The sequence below is a fragment of the Crinia signifera genome, chromosome 1, assembly GCF_055691185.1.
Source record: "Crinia signifera chromosome 1, ASM5569118v1, whole genome shotgun sequence".
Lineage (NCBI taxonomy): Eukaryota > Metazoa > Chordata > Amphibia > Anura > Myobatrachidae > Crinia > Crinia signifera.
In genome coordinates, this window is record NC_139217.1 from 223794513 (window position 1) to 223818201 (window position 23689).

Here is a 23689-nt window from a genome sequence, read left to right on the forward strand (position 1 = left end):
CAGGTGTTTTAATCAGTCCTGTGCGTTTATCAAAGGCTCATAGGATATAGTCCTGATGTCTCTTGTAGGGTGGGGGGTGTCCTGTGCAGGGTTTTCTTGCAGTGGGAAAGGAGTCTTAGCTTTCAATGATAGTTAGAGTCCAGGATAATGGTTGTCTTTCTGGGGGAGATATTAGGGGTGCGGGTTGGGAGTACGCAGGGTAGAGTTTTACTGCTGGTGACTTTATGTATATGGTCCGTTGACCCCTGGCACTGCGGTCTGCGCTTTGGGTTGGTGCGAGTGCAGGGTTGGCGGGGGATAAATAAGCTGGACCTGCCCGGGTTACAACGGCTGTTGTATTTGTGCCGTGTATCTGTTGCCGCTCTGTGTGACAGTGTGGGAGTAGGGAGTAGGGAGAGGGGGGGGGAGCGGGTGGATGAGCTAGCAGGCGGGAGAGGGTTAAGCGGTGATTGTGGGGTCAGGGTTTACGGCTGTGCCTGTTTACCGTCTCCGTGTCGCTGCACCCGCTGTCTCCGGAGTGAGTGTCCCGCCTCTCCGCAGTCTCCCGGTCCACGCAGCTCGTTTTCTCCGGGTCTCCGCAGCACGGGTCCCCGCCGTCTGGACGTGGGTGTCTTTGGTCTTGTCCAGTCGGTACCTCCGCTCCCGCCGTACTTGTCCTCCGCAGCCGTCCTCCGGGTAGGTCGTTTCTCCTCACCCGCTCTGGCGCTCCGGCCAGCAAGGCCAAGGGGGATGCTCACTTCGTCTCGGCTTCTCTCGTCTCGATCTCCGCGGCGCCTTGGATTGCTCTCCAGGTGATGCGCCTGAGCCCGGTCAAGTGGTAAGGCTGGCGGCTTCTGGATGGGTGATGCTTCCCAGCGTGCGTCCCGGTCTGCTCTCTGTGCGGGCAGGGGGAGATGTTCACGGGAGCGGGTAGAGCCGGATCTCCGCAGCTTGATCAGATCCCCAGCCGATGGGTTGTACTGGGTCAGGTTTTTCTTGTTGGAGGGGGAGAGGTCTGGGGTTGCTTTCTGTGGCTGGCTGGCTGGCTTGTCAGCACGCCATGTTTCGCGCCCAAACTTGGGCGGTCATGCAGGCCTCCTCTTGTTAGGGCCGGACCTCGGTGGCAGGAAAGTTTTTGGCTTCCTGAAGGGTATATTTGGGATCGCTGTGTTCTCAGCTTTCCAAATTCGGTGTTGTATATCCCTGTAGTTTGTTAGGATAGACGATGGTGATAGATATAGTTTTCCCCTTCAGGAGAGCCGGTTAAGATGCGGCCGCTCTTGGCGCCCCGCCCACCGGAAGTCGGTGTCTTTATGTTTGGGATTACGCAAATAAAAAGTATAGCCTAGCACCCAGCCCATCACCAATCATCCCTATCCTAAATAATCCTGCCTTTCCTCCAAGAATGCACAACACTGCATTCCTCCCATGGAAAGACAGAGGTATAATGTTTCTTAACGACATCACCAGAGATTAGTCTTTTCCACAATTATCTCAGATCCAAGCCGACAAAGATATTCCTTTTAGGAACTTCATTCAGTTCCTCCAAATTAGACACCTTCACTCCACAGTGAAGTCTATTGTCACCAACAGGCCCCTATCTACTTTTGAGACACTATGCTTTCGTTGGTCCACCACTAGAGGTCTAATCTCTCTTATATACACAGTGCTCATAGATAAATCCAACCCCCAACTAGATGCTTCTGAAAAGGCCTGGGGTACAGACTTCAATGGTTCTTTAAGTGATGAGGGTTGGACAGAGATATGGGGCAACGCTGCCTAAAGTTCTATATGTGTCAAAATTAAGGAAAACACCTATAAACTGCTTTATAGGTGGTATTATGTCCCTTCTAGAGTTAGCAAAATATACTCCAATGTATCAGACAGATGTTGGAGAGGATGCGATGCCGCAGGATCATTCATGCATATCTGGTGGACATGCCCTAAGATAGCCGATTTATGGAAAGAGGTAATCCAATATATAGAAAATCTACTACTTGCACCCATTCCAAAAGACCCCAAATATTTTCTCCTACCACTGGATGTCCCCACCCTATCCAAGTCACAAAACAAATTGTTGCGTCATGTGGTTTCTGTGACCACCTACCAGATTGCGATGGATTGGAAAAATCTGGGGGCTCCCTCCATGCACTCCATAATATCCCGCATATGACATGTGTACCGCATGGAGTATATGACAAGCATCCTTAAACACTCCTCTAAAAAAATTAAACTCTGATTGTTCCCCTGGTGCTTCCCTCCAGCAGATCACATCCCCTTTCAGTATATGATACCGAGCCTTGTTGACTGTCCCCCAATATACTATTGCTTTCATCATACCCCACGAGGACCCTCCTTTTCCTTCTACTTTTCCCTTTCCTTTTTCTTTTTCTTCCACCTTTTTTCATAACTGTAATCTCTTCCTTTGATACCTCTTGGTCTCATTCTTTTCCCTTTTAACTTTTCCTCATCTTTCAACTTTTTCTTATATCTTTATATAATTGTTAAAAATAATCACTTTTTTTTCCCATTTATATGTGTACTTTTATGCTTCTATGTTATGGTGCTATTTTTATTCTGTATCGTGATTCACCAATAAACATATTTAAAAAAAAAAAAAAAAGAAATGGCAGTCATCAGGAACAGTGGAAGTTAAAGCAAGATCTGGAAGACCACGCAAAATATCAGACAAAACAGCTTGCAGGATTGTGAGAAAAGCAAGTCAAAATCCACGTTTGACTGCACGATCCCTCCAGGAAGATCTGGCAGACACTGGAGTTGTGGTACACTATTCTACTATAAAGAGATACTTGTACAAATATGGTCTTCATGGAAGATTCTTTAGAAGAAAACCTCTTCTACATCCTCACCACAAAAATCAGCATTTTAAGTTTGCAAATGAACATATAGACAAGCCTGATGCATTTTGAAATCAAGTTCTGTGGACCGATCAGGTAAAAATAGAACTTTTTGGCCGGAATGAGCAAAGGTACGTTTAGAGAAGGGCACAGAATTTAATGGGTGTATCAATCATGCTTTGGGGTTGTATTGCAGCCAGTATCAAAGGGAACATTTCCCGAGTAGAAGGAAAAATGGATTTAATAAGATTCCATCAAATTTTGGCCGCTAACTTGATGCTATCTGAAAAATCTGAAGTTAAAGAGAGGCTGGCTTCTACAAATGGATAATGATCCTAAACACACCTCAAAATCCATGGTGTATTACATCAAGAGGCGTAAACTGAAGGTTTTGCCATGGCCTTCACAATCTCTTGACCTCAGCATAACTGAAAATCTATGGATAGACCTTAAAAGAGCAGTTCGTCACTGACAGCCCAAGAATCTCAAAGAACTGGAAGACTTTTGTAAGGAAGAATGGGCGAAGATACCTCAAGCAAGAATTGAAAGACTCTTGGCTGGTTATAAAATGCGTTTACAAGCTGTGATACTTGCCAAAAGGGGCAGTACAAGGTATTAACTCTGCAGGGTGGCCAAACTTTTGCAGACGCCATTCTTTGTTTTCTGTTATTTTAAAAGTGTAAATGATGGGAAAAAATGAAACTTTTTGACATGTTATAAGAATGTCTAATATGTAATTCGACTTTTGGAGGTTTTTCCATCTTTCCTTGGCTTCTTTTTGCACGTTAAAATGAACTTTTGCCTCTCTCTCTCTCTTTCTCTCTCTCTTTCTCTCTCTCTCTCTCTCTCTCTCTCTCTCTCTCTCTCTCTCTATATATATATATATATATATATATATATATATATATATATATATATATATATATAATTTTGGATAATGGATTATTCCGTACTTCGGAATATTTTAATATTTCAATGATGTTTTTTGAAGTGTCTTGCATTTATGCTGTATAAACACATAAAATACACACATATATTTTATTACCACATTAAATACACACAAATATATTTTATTTTTTCAAAAAAAAAGGTTTCAAAACATGAAACAAAATTTGTGTACTATCTCAGATACTGAATTTGAATGGCAAGCAATCATTTTCTTGTACATATATAGTGCCAGTTACATGTCATGTCCTCAGTAGTGCTGTTACATATGTCCCCAGTGAGTTTTTATAAAAAAAAAAAAAAAATTCTTCACTTTCTGGAATGTATGGTTTTCGGAATAATTCGGATACGGGATACTCGACCTGTGTGTGTGTATGTATATATATATATATATATATATATATATATGTGTATGTGTGTGTGTGTGTGTGTGTATATATATATATATATATATATATATATATATATATATATATATATATGTGTCCAGGAATCAGCACTCCCAATAAAATGCAATAATGTTGAGCCGGTGCCTTCACAATGAGTAGGTATGTAGGTAGGAACGGTGCGGCACTCCCCGCATAATAAAGAAACTCTTACACACCAATAGCGGTCAAAGTTTCAATTTTTATAGAAAAAAAAAAAATTGTCCTGATGACAATCTTTTCTATAAAAATTGAAACGTTGACCACTATTGGTGTGTAAGAGTTTCTTTATTATGCTGGGAGTGCCGCACCGTTCCTACCTACATATATATATAGTTCTGTGAGTAGCAGCACTCCGTATGCTTTGCTGAATTTCGACTGGAAAACCATAGGTGCCCCCCGCTGTGTTGGCCAGGATGTGCCCGGGGTATATGGAGACTGGGTAGCTGTGGCACTCACTGAAATAAAGACACCAGGAGTCTGGATGATAACCCAACGTTTCAAAGCCGGTGCGGCTTCTTTATCAAGGTGCAGAAGACTAGTTACAACATATACCTTTATACCTTTATACCTCCCTACTTGGTGTGGTGTCCCCGCCCCCCTCTGTTCTGGATCACCTGACCTGTCGTCACGGCGCCGTACTTTGTGGTGGACGTGGGGCCGACCTTACATCATAGGTGTGTAGTATCTAAAAAGATTATGGTACATAAAATACATGGATAAGTTCAATAAATAGTGCACATAAATTCAATAAAAGGTACTCAATGCCCTGGCATCGCAGTGCAAATGCATATACAAAAAAACAATTGTGCGATTAAAAAAACCAAAACACATAAAAAAACTGTGAACATGCAAATAAAGTGTATATAGTGCATATTGTGCCAAAGCATAGTTTTTATATATATATATATATATATATATATATATATACTCTATCTATATATAGATAGATAGATAGATAGATAGATAACTGTCTTTGTAGTAGTGGCACATGCTTAAAAAAAAAAGAATAAGACCAACGTCATAGATGCCAACGTTTCAAAGCTTTATTATAGTGCTTCTTCTTCAGGACCAGATACAAAATACATAGCAAGAGCAATATATACATAGATACCAACACGCCCATGGAAGCCGAAACTTACGGTCCACACGCCAATTAAGTGACGTCATCAGGACCAGACAGGAGCGTCTGCCGGCAATATGTACCGTGCTGACGTCACCCATACACTGGCCCGATGCACGCACAATTAATGACAAACTAGTGCCGCTTGAATAACTTGAAGTGCTAATAGTTCGAGCAATTGTCGGCAATAAGACAAATGTTCAAAGCTAGAAGGATAATGCAGATAAAGATATAAAAAAACCATGTAATAGACAAATAAATCAAATGAAACGGTGGAGTCCAGCAGACTAATTTAACCCACTGGGTGCTAACGTATTGAGTCTATGGATCCACTGAGCCTCACATCTGAGTAGTTTTTTTTTTCCCATCAATACATTTTTATTGGTACAGATATTTTTATGGTGTACAACAAAAAAGAAGAAGGGGGGGGGGACAATCAGAAAGAGGGGGGGGACATGGATAGCAAACGGGAGCAGATATACAGATTGATAAATAACCCATAACACGTCACTGCGCAGTGACCAAATAAAGCAACATAGGCATAAACAATGCAAAATTTGGTGGGGTATGATATTCCCACCAACAGTGGTTATCCAACAGACAGTTTTATCTAACATTTCGGTTCAGTGGTCCTCACATTCATACAGGGTGGAGGGAGCTGGACTGTAGCATTGGGCTTGAGGGGGGGGAGGCGTCTGGGGGTTCAACTAGACTGAACTGTGGTAAATCTTGGGTGGCTCCGGAGGGGAGGAGTTTGGCTCCTTTCCCATCTGTGATGTACTTGAACCAAGGAGACCAGCGGGAGTGAGGGGGGGGGGGGGGGGGGGGAGGGCTGGGTGAAGTAGACAGGGTGTTGGTTTCCATATGGTAATGGTGGTTGATTTTCAGGCTAACCTTGAGGAGGGATGGAGGCGAGGGTTGTTTCCATTGCTGAGCCATATTAGCACGTGCAGCGTTGGAACATCCTGGGGGTATATATGGAGCAAGGCGATGCTCGGGGATGGGGTGATATCGATTTGGAGGACCGTAGAAATCAATTTAAAGACCCCCTTCCAGTACTCCTGGAGTTTTGCGCAGGACCAAAAGATGTGGTATATAGTGCCCACAGAGCCACCATGCCTCCAGCACTGGTTAGAGCATGAAGGCCAGAAAGTGTGGAGGCGGTCGGGGGTTAAGTAGAGTCTGTTAATAAGTTTGATGTGCATCTCAGTGTGGTTCAGGCATTGGGACATCGTGTAGGCTGTTAAGAAAATCTTTTGCCACTGGGCAGGGGACAGAGGGCCGCCCAGGTCCGCCTCCCACCTTCTATGGGCCGAGGTCTTGGCAAGGACAGGGGGGGTCACCAAGATCCTGTACCAAAATGAGATGTCCCCTTTGGAGTGTACCATGTTAGGTCTAGAGAGTGCTGTCTGGGAGAGGGCATTTGGTGGGGAGTAGCTATGGAAATGGGTCCTCCACCAATGTGCAAGTTGCATATAGTGATATAGTTCCGATTCGGGAAGCGAGTATTGTTGTTGGAGGGAGGAGAAAGGGACCAAGGATTGGGCATCCAGGGCATCGCCTAGAGAGGTGATCCCGCATGCCCCCCATGTCGTCAATCGGAGGTTGGGAATTAATTTTGCTACTGTGGTGATAGGCAGGGTGGCGATAAGGGAATTAGGAGGCGGAAGCCTAGTAATAAGTTGGTCCCATGCTTGGAGGGATGATTTAGTAGATGGGAGTAGGTTTGGAAGGGAAGGTCTGGCATGCTTTGGGAGTTTGAGGAGATCTGAAAGCGGTATCTGGGGGGGAGAAGGTCTGCTTGACGGTCACCCATGTTCTAGGGGCGCTAAGATCATTGTAATGCTTAATCGGGGCCAGCAGACATGCAGAATGGTATTGAAATAGGTCAGGGAGGTCTAGTCCCCCGAAAGCTTTGGGGATCGACATCTTCGAACAGGCCATCGCAGGGGGATTCTCTGCCCAGACATATTTTGTCAGAATGGTAGTGGCTAGTTGTAAAGACTTTTTAGGGAAAACATAGGGGATGGTGCGGAACAAGTACATTAGTTTAGGGAGTAGCGACATCTTGAAAGCCGCCATACGTCCCCAACCAGGAGATTTCAAACGACAGCCAGGATTTGGAGAGGGCGACAAGGGAAGCTAGGAGGGGGGATAGGTTGGCGTCGAAAACATTTGCCATGAGGGGTGTAATATGGATGCCTAGGTATTTTATCGACTGGGTTATATTTGTATGCAGCTATCAACAAGGGTAGTGAGTCAGTAAGGTTTATCGGGAGGGCGTCTGTTTTGGTGGTGTTGAGCTTATAGTATGAGGCAGCACTGAAGGAAGATAGTGTTGAATGGAGAAAGGGGAGGGTAGTAATGGGGTCTGTCACGAAAAGAAGGACGTCATCTGCGAACAGACTAAGTTTGTGGGTAATGGGGCCCGTACGCAAGCCAGGAATGTTTGGGTCCCGTCGAATGGAGGTAGCTAAGGGTTCTATGGAGAGGACAAAGATTAGTGGGGATAGTGGGCAGCCCTGTCTGGTGCCGTTAGAGATAATAAACGGATCAGACACAAAACCGTTGGTGAACACCCGGGCCGACAGGGAGCTATACAGCGACAGGATCGAGGTGAGAATCCGACAGTTAAAGCCAAAGCGTGACAAGACCTCCTCCATATACTTCCAATTCAATCTATCAAAATCTTTTTCAGCGTCTAGGGATAGGAGGAGGAGGTCCTGTCCCACCGAGAGAGAGTCGACTAGGTCTAACACTCGTCTGGTGTTGTCTGAGGCCTGTCGTCCAGGGACAAACCCCGTCTGGTCCGGGTGCACCAACTGGGGTAGGAATTGGTTGATACGAAGCGCCAACAGTTTTGGCGAATAGCTTGATCTCTGTGTTTAATAGTGCGATGGGTCTGTAGTTCTGGCAAAAGGCTGGATTTTTACCTGGCTTTGGGATGGTGACTATGCGGGCTTCCAGGAGCTCTGGGACAGCTTGACCTGTGGAGGACAGGTCGTTAAACCGGTTCATTAGGTAAGGGGACAAAAGGTCTTTAAATGTGATGTAGAACTCAGTAATAAACCCATCGGGTCCCGGTGCTTTGTTGCGGGGCAGGGATTTGATGGCCGTCTGGACCTCTGAATCCGTCCATGGGGCATTTAGGGAATCTAGCTGTGTCGGGGTAAGGGAGGGGAGCTGCAGGCCATGGAGAAAGTCAGAGATAGTGTCACTGGAGGGTTGTGGCGTGGAGGAGTCTGAGGATAGGTTATAAAGTTGGGGGCATTAATGCAAACGATTGTGGTCAGTCTGTCTTCAAGGAGGCCTGTTAACAGCAGGTACCTGCCATTCTTGTCTGATAGTTGGGACTGTACGACAAAGGAGGTGTTTCTGTTAAACAGAACTGCCACCCCATTTCGTTTAGCCGAGCCGTTGGCATAGAAGGCCACAGGGTAGTTGGAGTCTCTAAAGGTAGGGGGGGTTGGAGGCGGCAAAGTGCATTTCCTGGAGAGCGACCACGTCTGCTCTTTGTTTGTGGAAATACGAAAGAGCCAGCCTGCGCTTGTTGGGGGAGTTTAGGCCTTTAACATTGAGTGTTAAAAATTTAGGCATTTATAGGGTTTAAGGGGGGCGGTAGGGAACCAACCAGTAACAGTGGTAGGGGTACTCGGTTGTGGGGGATGCGGTGGCGATGGTTTTGCCATCCAGGTTGAGGGGGGGGGAGGGGAGGTGGGGGGGGGGGGACAGAGAGGGGGGAGAAGAGAAGGAGAAGAAAGGGACAGAAAAAACAAAAGGGTCCAGTACATTGGACCCGCATGACTACTGCAGGGGAGAGGAACAGGGGGGAACTCGTGCAGTAGTTTGTGGAGGAGAGGGGGGTGGCCAGGCTCTCGACAGGGGGGGAGAGAGAGCGGGGCCGCCACTAATGTATGCACAGCTGTGAAAAGACATAGTCTAGCATACCATGGAATTGGTAGTCAAGAGAGGAGATGATACAAACAAACCAAATAGCAAGTTTAAACGAACCTGGAGGGGTTAACAACAGACTATATATAGTTAACCTGTCTAGAAAGGCTACAAAACAAACGATTAGAACAATAACACAGAATTAACCAGTGATAACTACACTGCAGCTATTGGACCGAGCGTCCAGCGTCCTGCTTTGCTAAGTAAACAAGAGAAAGATACTCATCGCTAAGTCTTCATCCCATCGGGGAGAGAAGCAGGAGGGATAGCTGTGTCGTCCACGAAACATCAAATATAAGCAGATTCAGCGAGTGGCAGATGTTCAGGTGTCAGTCCAGTCCTGGTGCAGGGACTGCGGGCGTCTCGGTTCCTGGGGGTCCTTGACCGAAATGTCCCACTCGAGTAGGAGTTTGATCCCTGCATCCAGGGAGGATACGTTGAAGGTAGTGTCATCATGGTATATTATTAACTTGACTGGGAACCCCCAGCGGTACCGGATATCGTGAGAGCGCAGGGCCGTAGTGATGGGGGCAAATGCTCTCCTGTTGGCCAAGGTCGCGGGGGAGAAGTCCTGAAATAATTGTAGGCCGCCCAGGATATCTGTGTTTTTGTGTTCACGGGCCGCTCTCAGCAGTTGCTCTTTCACCGTAAAGAAGTGGACTCTGAGGAGGGTGTCTCTGGGTAGGTCGGCAGAGACCGTCTTCGGTCTGGGGAGGCGGTGGATGCGGTCGATCAGCAACTCTTTGGGGTCAATGGCGGGGAGGATTTTACGGAACAGGGAGATGGCATAGTCTTCGAGCTCAGGGCTAGCTACGGAGTCAGAGATGCCTCTGATTTTTATGTTATTCCGTCTGGACCTGTTCTCTAAATCCGCCAACTTGGATTTGAACTGGATGATCTCCTGTTGCCGCTGGTCGTAGGAGGATATAAGATCATTGTGGGATGCAACTAGTTCCTCCATTTTCCGCTCAAGGTGGTCTGTTCTGTCGCCTATCACCACCAGCTCTGTTTTGACCTCCCGTTTGGCCAACTTGAGGTCCTTGGCTATCTCCGCCTGGAATGCGGAGAAAACCTGGCATAGGGACTTCACCGTTACCGGTTCGTTCAAGTTAGCATCAATGCCCGCCACTGCTGACGTGGGGGCCTGCTCTTCAATTACTCCCAAGGGAGATGGCAGCTGCTTCTGGGGGCTAGTATGGGGTATCGGGATCTGGGAGGACCTCCTGGAGGACATGGAGATCCTCACCGGCCCAACGTCCTAGGCTCTCTTGGAGGGCATATTAGTGACACAAGTGCGATGAAGAGGGGGAGAGATGGGGTGTGGTACCGAGGGGGTCACAACTCCGAGTTACAATAGTATGGTTGTAGCTAGGCTCTGGGCATTAGAGAGTGGCGGCCATGCCCGCAGGGCGCTCACATTTAAGCAGGTAGAGAGGGGGCTTCTGAGGCTTCCCCGCACCCACTGGGGGTTGTGGCACCAATACAAGTATATGGCTAGGAGGCCCGCTGGGCAGCTGGAGCCACGTTGTGCCTCTGGAGGTATTTCCAGGAGTAGGGGCAGATGTGGGGTAGTGCGGGCCACATTGCCAGGCCGGCTGAGCAGAGTAGGGGGATGTCGGATGTGGACCCCTGGGTTCAGGCCTGGGGGTACAGCAGGAACTCCCAAGGGAGAGGAGGCTTTGTGTCAGAAGCTGTGATAGCTATGGGGATGCCAGCCCTGATGGGAGCAGCGTGTTGGGGGGTAGAATGGCGGACACAGGGGGATTGAGGGCTCCCTTGAGGTCCCAGCTCGCCCTGCTAGCTGTGTGGTAAGGCCAATTCCCCCAGGGGGGGTACTCAGTCTTTCTGGGGGGGTCCACAGAGTCCCAGCTGAGGAGGGGGCCGGAACCTTTCCAGTGGACACAGCCTGTGTCCTATGGGCGCAGTGTCAGCGCTGCTGGCGGCTCTCTATCCTGCCTGAGGACAGCGGGCGTCGGTCTGGCCCAGCCCGAGTGAAGCTGGAGGCTGGGATGTGTGCAGGGAGCAGCCTCAGAGGGGGATCCCCGTCCCCTCCCGCGTTCCGGAGCTCCGAGGAGCCGCGGCTCCAAAATCGAGGCCCCGGCTCCGGCCGCCGGACCAGGCCGCAACCCGCGAAAGCGTTAAAAAACGCTTCCCGGCTCCGCAGCAAAGGCCCGACGACGGGGCAGCTGGTGGTGTGCGTTGGAGGGGGTAAGATCCCTCGTAAAGCTGTGTTTAGCGGGTTTAAGGTGCTGGGTGGCAGGAGCGTCCAGTCACGTCCAGTCCGTCTCGCTCCCGGCCACGCCCCCCACATCTGAGTAGTTTTAATGCACGATTGCCTCGCCGAATGCTGCTTGGCACATGATCGATAATGATGTACTTGAGCATGGGCAAAGAGTGTTTAGCAAGGAGAAAGTGACGAGCGACCGGTTGCTCTCTATGGCATAAATTTTATTAAAGTTTCTGAAAATGAAAAGGTGATGTTGCCTATAGCAACTAATCAGATTCTGTCTATCATTTTCTAGGATGTAATAGAGAAATTATAGAATCTGTTTAGTTTCTAAGGGTAACATAACTTTAGATTTTTAGAAGCTTTAGTAAATTTACCCCTAGGTTTCTGATGGTATTAGTTATTTATTTGTGTTATTTATCTTGCTGTAACTCTAATATATTTGTTCAATATACTCTTTTCGAAAGCGACTTTGAGTCCTGTAGGAGAAAAGTGATTGTAAATAAAAGGTATTATTATTGTTAGCAGTTTCACAATTGGTGTGCAGTACATAGAGTGGCTAAAAATCTAAAAATATACTGGTAGGCTAATTGGCTCCCAACAAAAAATTAACCATAGAATGAATGTTTGAACATGTGGTAGGGAATATAGGTTGTAAGCTCCATGGGGGCAGGGACCGATGTGAATGTGCAAATATTCTCTTTAAAAGCACTGCTTTGGCAAATCCGTCTGTTTTCACTCCTTGCGGTGAATCTTTTTCACTGGAAATCTGATTCACCCTATTCAATGTTCATTGTTCGCTGATAGAGAACAGTGAATGCCGGCCAGTTCTCCGTTTCATGCTAGCTGCCATTCGCTGGTGTATTCCAATGGGGTTTTCACTGGGATTCGCCGAGAGTGTATTCAATGCTAGGATGGAGAACTGCTTTCAGCATGATTTTAGCCATGATTCACCATTTTGCATTCAACATCTTTTTAAGGTGAACTGGAATGTGATCTTTTAAAATAAAGGGTATTTTTTTTTTTGGTGCACAAAAATCGGTTATTTTATTCTGTGAATGGGCATGCTATTTTTATTCATGAAATATTTAATTTTACATTTTTTTTTACACATTCGCCAGCAGGGGGCAGGGAGCCTCTCATTACATATTCACTTCACACTGGTCCCGCTCATTACATATGCAGGAGCAGGACCAGTGCAGCGGCTCCCCCCACAGTGCCCCTTCCAGCTCTCCCGGTGGGGGGGCAGCTTGTGCTGCCTGTGTCACCCGAGAGCCCACCCCCACACACACACACACATTCTGGGGCAGGCAAGGAGACTTGGGCCATTGAATACTGACCTTTGTCTTTTGCAAAAACATTTGGAAGAAAAGATCTCTTAACATTATTTTTTGAGAAATCTGGAAATAATGCAGAAAGCATTTAAATACCTGTGTGAGGCTATTTTGGATGTTCTTTCTTAGTGCGTACTGTTGGGGTAGACCCTACATCAGCAGTGAATTAGGGCAATCATCACAAAATTGTCTAATTGCTCCAGTTCTTCACAGATGTATGGGCAGCTTAATATGCATTATATGCATTATATGCATTAACCTATCAATTAGGCTGTTTTGGTGTGACTGCAGCAATAATGTAGGAGGACACAATCTGTTACCCTTTCTGGATTGGATACGGTCATTGGGTCTACAGCAAGTTGGTCGACACTGTTAGGTCGACATGGGTTTAGGTCGACACACGCATTTGGTTGACAGGGTCTAGGTCGTCTGTCAAAAAGTCGACATGGGGCTTTCACTTTTTTTTGAGCCGAAATGTGCCGACAGGCGGTATTTCATGCCCTACCATCCACTAGGGCGTGGTGGGAGAATAAAATAGTGCCCGAAGCATAGCAAGCGAAGCGGTGCACTGGAAACTGTGTCCATGTCGACTGTCGACATTCGGTTAAAAAAAACAGTGAAAAACCCATGTCTGCATTTTGACTGTCGATCTAGACCCATGTTGACCTAACGGTGTCGACCTAATGTTTATCGACCAACTTGCTGTACATCCAACGATCCCAACCCTTCTAGATGTGACCAGACCTAGCAGTGTGATACATATTCTAGAGGTTTTCTTACCCAAATGTGCAAAGGGATGTCAATTTATAATTGTAAAAAATACGGTTACGGTAATGTGTAGCTTCATACTGTGTGTAAATGTTTTTTGATATATTTTTTATTTAGATTTTTCAAAGAAAAATAAAGTCATTACAAACTTTTCAAATATGTAAAGCCATACAGATTGAGATATGGTCATGACAATAAATGTTATGTTGTCCCTAGGTACTGCACGCCGCGACATCAGGATTTTGATGATTTGGAACGTAAATACTGGAAGAATTTGACATTCATGTCTCCCATATATGGAGCAGATATTAGTGGTTCCCTCTATGACAATGTGAGCCTTCCTCTTTCCTACGTTAATATGCTGTATCTAATGGAACTTCTGTTTTTGTGATGTAAAGTTTAATTCCTCCTTTGTCATCTATTCATTTACACAAGCCACTTGATATTGACGTTATGATGATATTTCACAGACTGTGTTGGCTTTTTCAGTTCAAGGCTTCATCCTCCTTATGACATTTTCTTGTGTGACAACTTATATCATTCCATTTTGGCAGGATATCCAGCTATGGAATATTGCAGGACTAAACACTCTGCTGGACATGGTGGAACATGAATGTGGCATTATAATTGAAGGTGTTAATACACCATATCTCTACTTTGGTATGTGGAAGACAACATTTGCTTGGCATACGGAGGACATGGACCTGTACAGCATTAACTATCTCCACTTTGGAGAACCCAAATCCTGGTAAGACCCAACAATTATAATGGAAATGCAAGCTAATTATCTTTTTACCTTCCATCATCATTCTCTTATACATCAATCCTCTTCATAGATTGGCTTCTCAATCCTCTTCACAGATTGTCTCCTCAGTATTCAATTTACATGGTACATAATTCAAAGTAGATTTAAGGGGTATTCAAAAGGGGATTCTGACTGTTGGAACGTCCCGACAGTCAGAATCCCCGTCCATTTTCACTCAGTTTGATTGTAACTCGATAGCCGGAATTCAATGTAACTGCTGTCGAGTGTCTCAAAGTGGGTGGATTGGCGAAAAACTGTTGTGAATCCTACAATATGCATCCGTTTCTGACAAAACAGATCTGACTTGTTTAGAGTCAGATCTGTTTTGTTGTAATCTGCCTTTAATGCTGTTGGTAATGGCAGCATTGAAATAGATGATGGACGCTATTTCCACAGGCTGATCTAGCAACTGGGGTTGAATACCGCTCATAGTGCTACATTTTTAGTTTTGCATTTTTTTTTTAGATTTTTTTTACATAAGTTTTGTGCACTGCTGGCAGCACACACTGTGAGTGCGGAGGCGGCTACAGTGAGATGGGACTGGTTTGCCTCACCAGAAGGTCATCTCTATACACTCACTATAGTGGAGTAACCAGGGAGCAGTGGACATACCTAAATAGGTGGGGCAGAGATTATTTGGCTGGCCCTCCCCTGCTGTGGGGAAGTTTCCGTATGCTAGAAGGCTGCTGTGGCTGTATATTGCCTCAGTGGACCTATTTTTCCCTATCACTTGCAAGCTTTAAGGGGATTCCACTTTCTCAGTGCTGCACAGAGCAATGGCTCGACGGTACATGGCAGGTTGAAGATTAAGTCTCTGGGCACAACAGGGGCTTAGTGCTCAGTGTCTGGTTCCTCAGCAGTGTGGACAGCTGGATTCAGAGGAATTGTGCCTGGCCTGTCTGGTGAGGTCTGGCTACCCACAAGAATCAGGTGGGTCTGTGTCTGCCGCGGTGGCATTGGCATGGGCTATATAGGGGGGGGGGGGGCATTAACCATACTTTTTACACATATTCAATGTGAAATGGGCCATATTGGCCCATTTCACATTGTCACCTATGTAAAATCGGGTTGATCGCGTTGATCGCATTGCGGGCCATCACGATTTTCACTTTCAAATTAATTTAACATTGTTCCCTATGGGAAAATTGCGTTGCTCGCATCACGGCCCCTTATTATGGGCCGCGATGGACGCGATCAACGCAATTTTCACTTTTACCGGCAATTGAGCTTGTTAAAGTCAGAAAATCGGGTCCATCGTGTCCATCGCATGCCTTAAGTACCTTAACTTAAGGCATGCGATGAACCCCGACGGGCGCCGTGCTAGGAAACAAGTACCGATGGGGTCACTCACCAGTCTTGTAGTCTTAGTCAAATAGGTTTATTCAGACAGCATGGCAATGTAGGAGGTAGTATCTACGTTTCAGTCCTCCTCTGGGACCTTTGTCAAGATGTCCTTCACAAAAGGTCCTCTTGACAAAGGTCCCAGAGGAGGACAGAAACGTAGATACTACCTCCTACATTGCCATGCTGTCTGAATAAACCTATTTGACTAAGACTACAAGACTGGTGAGTGACCCCATCTTTTGAAATATATATATATATATATATATATATATATATATTTTTTTTATTCTAGGTATTTTTCTAGGTATTATTTTAGGTATTTCCAGGTATTTTTTGAATAGCTGTTCCCCACTCCCAGGGCTAATATGAAGGCTATGTTGTATGCATTGGATTCATTTTAAAAGCTCCTTGATAAAGGTCTGACTTGGACCGAAACGTCAGGGCAATGATGAAGAATTAACCTGTTGGAATAAATACCTCAGTTTTTGAATTTATGATCAATTGACTGTTCTTGATTAACTGGAGAGTGTTCGAGTCCTTGCATGAAAGTGCTGGGATACCTGGAGTATTCATGAGGCATATGGTCAACATATTCACCTCTTTTGAATACCCCAAATATTTCTTATTGATAGTGTAAGTGCGATCTCACTTCTACATATATATGTATGTATGTATGAATGTATGTGTGTGTGTATGTCAGGGGTTCCCAATCTTTTTTGAATCACGGCACCCTAGAGTATCAGAATTTTTTTACGGCACCCCTAGGCCCCCCAAAAAGGTAGAAAAATATATAAAAATAATTAGATTGTGTTTATATGTGATCCTAATGTTCAGTTATGTGGTAAAGGGCAGGATTTGCTTCTGTTTGTACACATAGTTTATGATTGGCAGCCACCAGCACTGGTTTGTCCATAAATAATTAACCATAAATAATTTGAATTGATCCAGCACCACCAACCCGTGGCACCCCTGCAAGTGTCCCGAGGCACCCCAGGGAGCCGCGGCACACAGTTTGGGAACCACTGGTGTATGTATATAGATATATATCCACTTTTCTGTATATGCCGGGTGCCCTCCGAAATTAGAACGAGGAGCGTGCTGTAATCTAAGTCGACAAGTCAGCGTCACTCCGGTCTTTCATAGATGGTTTAGAAGAATAAGGAAACTGAACACATGGGTTAAGCAAAGTTTCAACTCCTTTAATTGGAGTTTTTGTCAAGCCACACGGTACACTTGAACAGGAAGCTGGTTAAATAGCACAGCTCTCAAATCACGTCCAACATACTGTACCTAAAAGACACAGGCTCTCAACTGAGTGAATTAAGCCATTTAAAAGATTTACCTGTGGATTGCTTGCTATGTTCAGTAGATGTAGTCAATCTATATACTTGCATCCCCCATGCTATGGGCCTTCAAGCCGTGAGGCTGCTATTGACAAATAATAAGCTATACAGGGTCCTTTCAAAAAATGATTTCTTTCATGATGGGGGTTATTTTTTACAGTGTGTGATGGTGTCGGCCGTGGCCCCATCGTACGCATTCTTTATGTTCATGATTGAACCAGACGTTTTTTTCAGTTCCAATGTGATTGCAGACAAAATCCTGGCGTTTTTTTCGCTTTATTGAGGATTTGTTTATTGTTCAGTAAGTTAATTGAGGCCTACAATGCCATCGATAATCCTGTGAAGTTCATGTTTAACATCAATAGTATGCAGGTAAATTTCTTTGACGTTACCATATAAAAAGTGGATGGCCATTTAGAAACGCCACTGTACTGTAAAGCAACAGATAGCGTCTGTAAAGCTGTACTGTAAAGCAACAGATAGCGTCTGTAAAGCTGTACTGTAAAGCAACAGATAGCGTCCAGTGCTCACCCTGAGGCTCTAAAAAAGTCCCTTCCTCGCTCTCAATTTCTGCGAGCATTACGGCTTTCGAGTAACCATGTACATGGTATTAAACAAGTAGACCTAATGTATGACACATTTTTAGCCAGGGGTTATGATCATGACACATTGGAAACTGTTAGACAAAAAGTATTGAACATCCCTGCCCATCAAATACATCTAAGTACGGCCACCAAATCCAAGACTAACAGGCATGTTTGTATTAATAAGTTTAATCATTTATCTCCATTGGCCGTAGATAAAGCCAAATCATTATGGCCTGTTATATCATCCGATAAGGACCTTAACCCCTTCCTGACAGAGCCAGTTTTTGCGTTCCTGACAGAGCCCTTTTTTTCAAATCTGACATGTATCACTTAAGTGGGGATAACTTTTTTTTGCTTTTACTTATCCCAGTGATTTTGAGATTGTTTTTTCGTGACACATTGTACTTCAAGTTAGTGGTAAATTTTCGTCGATACAGTCTGTGTTTTTTTGTGAAAAATACCAAAATGTCGTAAAAAAATGGAAAATTTTGCTATTTGCAAAATGTTAAATTTTCTGCTTGTGAGACAAATAATCTTACCACTCAAAATAGTTAATAACTAACATAGACCATATGTATACTTTATGTTGCCATCATTATTTCAACCTCATTTTCATTTTTTTGGACACTAGGAGGCTTAAAATATGAATAGCAAATTCTCAAATTTTCAAGAAAATTTCAAACACTGATTTTTTTAGGGACCAGTTCAGTTCTGATGTGACTTTGAGGGACTTGTATGTGAGACACCCCCATAAATGATGCCATTTCAAAAACTGCACCCCTCACAGTATTCAAAACAGCATTTTGGAAGTTTGTTAACCCTTTAGGTGTTTCACAGGAATTAAAACAAAGTGTAGGTGAAATTTCAAAATTTCATTTTTTTTGCAGATTTTCAATTTTAATACATTTTTCTAAGGAACACAGCAGATTTTACTAGAGAAATGTGACTAAAAATTGATTCCCCCAATTCTTTGGTTTTCATAAATATCCTATATGTGGCCCTAGTGTGCACGGTGACCAAACCACAGGCTTCATAATAGAAGGAGCACCTACTTGATTTTGGAGCCTCCTTTTTATGAGATTATTTTTTAGGCACCATGTAGGTTTCTAGGCACCATAAGATGCTAAAAGTTAGGAACCCCCCCACAAGTGACCCCATTTTGCAAACTACACCCTTCAGGGAATTCATCTAGGGGTATAGTGTACATTTCAAACCCCCAGGGGTTTCACCAATTGTGGTACAACTGGGCAGTGAAAATGAAAAAAATTAATTTTTCATTTTCACAGCTCAGTTGTATCAAAATTGGTGAAACCCCTGGGGGTTTGAAATGTACACTATACCCCTTGATGAATTCCCTGAAGGGTGTAGTTTGCAAAATGGGGTCACATGTGGGGGGGTTCCACTGTATGGGTGTTTCGGGGGTCATTCAACCAGAATCTGTGCTGCAAAATCCAAATATCACTCCTTCCCTTCTGAGTCCTGCCATGCACCCAACTGGTATTTTTTGGTCACATGTGAGGCATTGCCGTACTCGGGAGAAATTGGGGCACAGATTTTGGGGTGCTTTGTCTCCTTCATTCCTTGTGAAAATGAAAAATTTTGAGCCAGATCTGCATTTTTGTGTAAAAAAATGTAATTTTTTACAGAAAAATGCAGTTCTGGCTCAAAATTTTTCATTTTCACAAGGAATGAAGGAGACAAAGCACCCCAAAATCTGTGCCCCAATTTCTCCTGAGTACGGCAATGCCTCACATGTGACCAAAAAATACCATTTGGGTGCATGGCAGGACTCAGAAGGGAAGGAGTGATTTTTGTATTTTGCAGCTCAGATTCTGGTGGAATTTTGGTGGGTGCTATGTCGCATTAGCAAGACCCCCAAAGCACCAATACAGTGGAAGCCCCCCACAAGTGACCCCATTTTGCAAACTACACCCTTCAGGGAATTCATCTAGGGGTATAGTGTACATTTCAAACCCCCAGGGGTTTCACCAATTGTGGTACAACTGGGCAGTGAAAATGAAAAATTAATTTTTCATTTTCACAGCTCAGTTGTATCAAAATTGGTGAAACCCCTGGGGGTTTGAAATGTACACTATACCCCTTGATGAATTCCCTGAAGGGTGTAGTTTGCAAAATGGGGTCACTTGTGGGGGGGTCCACTGTATGGGTGTTTCGGGGGTCATTCAACCAGAATCTGTGCTGCAAAATCCAAATATCACTCCTTCCCTTCTGAGTCCTGCCATGCACCCAACTGGTATTTTTTGGTCACATGTGAGGCATTGCCGTACTCGGGAGAAATTGGGGCACAGATTACATTTTTTTACACAAAAATGCAGATCTGGCTCAAAATTTTTCATTTTCACAAGGAATGAAGGAGACAAAGCACCCCAAAATCTGTGCCCCAATTTCTCCCGAGTACGGCAATGCCTCACATGTGACCAAAAAATACCAGTTGGGTGCATGGCAGGACTCAGAAGGGAAGGAGTGATATTTGGTGGTGGAATGAATGGTGGGTGCTATGTCGCATTAGCAAGACCCCCGAAGCACCAATACAGTGGAACCCCCCCACAAGTGACCCCATTTTGGTCACCAGCTTTGGGAGGGGGGCTGGCGCTGCGGCTGGCGGGGGGGTGGGAGGGGTGCTAGCGCTGCGGCAGCCGGGTGGGTGGGAGGGGGGCTGCCGGGTGGGAGGGGGGGGGGGGCTGGCGATCGGTGGTGATCGGTGCTGTACTTAACAGCACTGATCACCACCGATCACTGTGTTACCGAGCGGCTTAGCCGCCGGTAACACAGAAAACGCTGCAATTGGCTGTTCACATTTGAACAGCCAATCGCAGCGATCGCCGCGAGGGGGGATGTCTGCTGTCAGGGACAGCAGACATCTCCAAACTGTCACCGCGTCTATAGACGCGGTGACAGTTTAAAACCATGACGTATATATACGTCTTCGGTCGGGAAGTACCTCCCGACCATGACGTATATATACGTCATATGTCGGGAATATCTTTTTATATATATATATATATATATATATATATATATATGTGTATGTATGTGTATATATATATATATATATATATACACATATATATATATATATATATATATATATATATATACACACATATATATATATACACACACATATATATATATATATATATATATATATAATTCAGTTCATTATCATGTTTTTTTTTTTACTTTTTATGCAGCTCATGCTGCTGCTGCGGCTGGCAGGGGGGGAGGGAGGGGGGTGCGTGCGCTCCTGCCGCTGCCGCCGCCGGGTGAGCCTGCTGCCGGGCCGGGTGAGTGCCGGGTGGGTGGGAGGGGGGTGCTGCTCATCGGTGGTGATCGGTGCTGTACTTAACAGCACCGATCCCTGTGTTAGCGAGCGGCTTAGCTGCCGGTAACACAGGAAACGCTGTGAATGGCTGTTCAGATTTGAACAGCCAATCACAGCGATCGCCGACCGGGGGGGGCACCCCTGCCCCCCCTGGGCGGCGAGGGGGGATGTCTGCTGTCAGGGACAGCAGACATCTCCTAACTGTCACCGCGTCTATAGACGCAGTGACAGTTTAAAGCCATGACGTACATGTACGTCAAATGTCGGGAAGTACTTCCCGACCATGACGTACATGTACGTCAAATGTCGGGAAGGGGTTAAAGTGTTTCAACATTCTAAAATAATGCCCTGCTATTAACGCGGTCGCAACATTAAAGATTTAATCATTTAAAAATGACTCCTCTAAGTTAACCAAAGCTCCGCTTACATCCACCTTTTTGGGCAGTAAATGACTTGGATGCTTTAAATGCCTCCATTGTACTACTTGTAGCTTTTTGCAGACTGGTGCTTTTTTTAATTATCCTTTTTCTGGCAACATTTTTTACATACAACATTACTTAACCTGTACCACCAAATTCGTAGTGTACACCATTATTTGTCCGTGTTCCCTCATTTATGTAGGTAAGACGGACTGCACCTTTTTAAAGAAAGGATGAATCAGCACCGCAGCGCAGTACGTGCTGCGCTGGCATCGGGTACAAGTAAAGAGCCCGTAGCGAGGCTCTTTGCTGTAGCTAAGCACAGTTTGTCCTCGCTACGGTATCGCATTATTGACTGGAGTCTCGTTGGATAACCAAATTGGACGCATTAGCAGCAAAAGGCTTGAATGAGTCTCTAGGCTTACAGTGTTACCTTTAAAAAGTTTGCTAGATGCTAGGTGTCCTATATGAGTAATACTATCAAAAAGAAGTTTTTCTGTTATGCAATGTGTTTTGCCTTTCTAATGTGGTGTTTTGTCATTATGGTTTAACATATTGTAACTTAGTTCCGCAAAGATTTCACAGCGTATTCAAGGCAGTGACTTGGAGTTAGTATATATTTTATATTATGTATATATTATATTTTTGTAATGTATGTGATATATTTTTTGTATGTTATTCTTTCTAGTGTTAAATTGGCTGTTCTTTGACGTCACCCCTGAAGGACTAGATAAGGTTGTGGGCTTGTTAACGTGATTTGAGATCTGTGCTATTTAACCAGCTTCCTGTTCAGTGTACCGTGTGGCTTGACAAAAACTCCAATTAAAGGAGTAGAAACGTTGCTTAACCCATGTGTGCAGTCTCCTTATTCTTCTAAACCATCTATGAAAGACGGAGTGACTCCGACTTGTCAACATATACCAGGGTTGCCTACCGCCAGGGTTGCCTTCCTCCTGCCCCCCCCCGGAAAGGTGGGCAACCCTCCCGGATTCCGTGGCACCCCCACGCCACTCCCCGATTGCGGCGTCTTCCCCCATACCTGTGGATTCAAATGCGTCAATCCGTGGGTCTCAGAGGAGGGGGCGGAGCTAAAATGTCCACAATCACATCATTTTAGCCCCGCCCCCTCCACGGAGATCCGTGAATTGGGGTTTCTTAAAATCCTTGGGGGCGGGGCTTAATGATGTAAAGCTCAACCCCCCCCCCATCCCCAACTGCAGCTGGAAGTCTCCTCTCCGGGCTTCTCCCGGAGAGGAGACAGAAAAAGTCGGCAACCCTGACATATACAAATATATATATATATATATATATATATATATATATATATATATATATATATGTCCAATTCCTGGCACTCGCTTCACTCCGGGTGTAGTTGCTCCGGTGCCCCCTTTAAACTGATGGATCAGCTTCAAATATTTGCACACAGAAGTATCACTCAGGAGACTTGTTCTGCAGTAAGAAAATTTTGTTTTATTCCAACATGTTTCGAGCCGGTCTGCTCGTCATCAGGGACAACATACAAGTGAATAGAACATGACTTTATACAATCCACAATACAAGAACCCTTCCCCCTCATTAAGGCAACATACTCATCAGCTGCGGCTGTCACTCCACAGCCCGCTCTGTGCTCACGCAGAATATTCACAATGCGCAGCCAGATGACGCGCTCAGGTGTTCAGCGCAGTCGAGGAGATAGTTTACCCGGTTACTATAGCAACCTAAATGAGACATAAAACATAAATGAAAAACCATTAGTGTATTAAAAAACCAGAGTTTGATGCATACATTTATAACATTACTTTTTGTATTACAATGCACTCAGAATTGGGGTATAGGAATCTAATTCATAAAAAAACAATGCAATCCTAAATTTTCATTTAACCCCTTTGGAGATATCGTATCCAATCGGAATATCCATCTGCATTCAAGCTGCAGAAGCAGCCGACCTCTATCTCCACCCCGTCACGGCGGGGAACATGATCTATAATTTTTGATCTTAGGCTTGCCGCCGTATGTCCCGCTGACAACCAGTGGTTTGCCACTGGTTGTTCTGCAACTCCCTTGGCAATTGCTTGGCGGATGGCCAATCGATGATTAGCCATCCTTTCTTTGAAGGTGGTTTCAGTTTTGCCCACATACACCAAGGCACAAGGGCAAATTAAAAGATAGACAACAAACTTTGATGTACAAGTTAAAACATGTTGTATCTTGTATTGTTTTCCCAAATGTGGG

At 44.9% G+C, this 23689-nt stretch overlaps 1 protein-coding gene across 2 annotated transcripts in view; it reads left to right on the top strand.

Annotated features, from left to right (window-relative positions):
* KDM4B (lysine demethylase 4B) overlaps positions 1-23689 on the top strand; it is a 284368-nt gene that overhangs the window by 55110 nt on the left and 205569 nt on the right. For both annotated transcript variants that reach the window (XM_083179332.1, XM_083179333.1), the window contains 2 exons: positions 13827-13941; positions 14165-14358. In XM_083179332.1, the coding sequence (XP_083035458.1) occupies positions 13827-13941; positions 14165-14358 (309 nt within the window). The remainder of the gene's footprint in view (positions 1-13826; positions 13942-14164; positions 14359-23689) is intronic.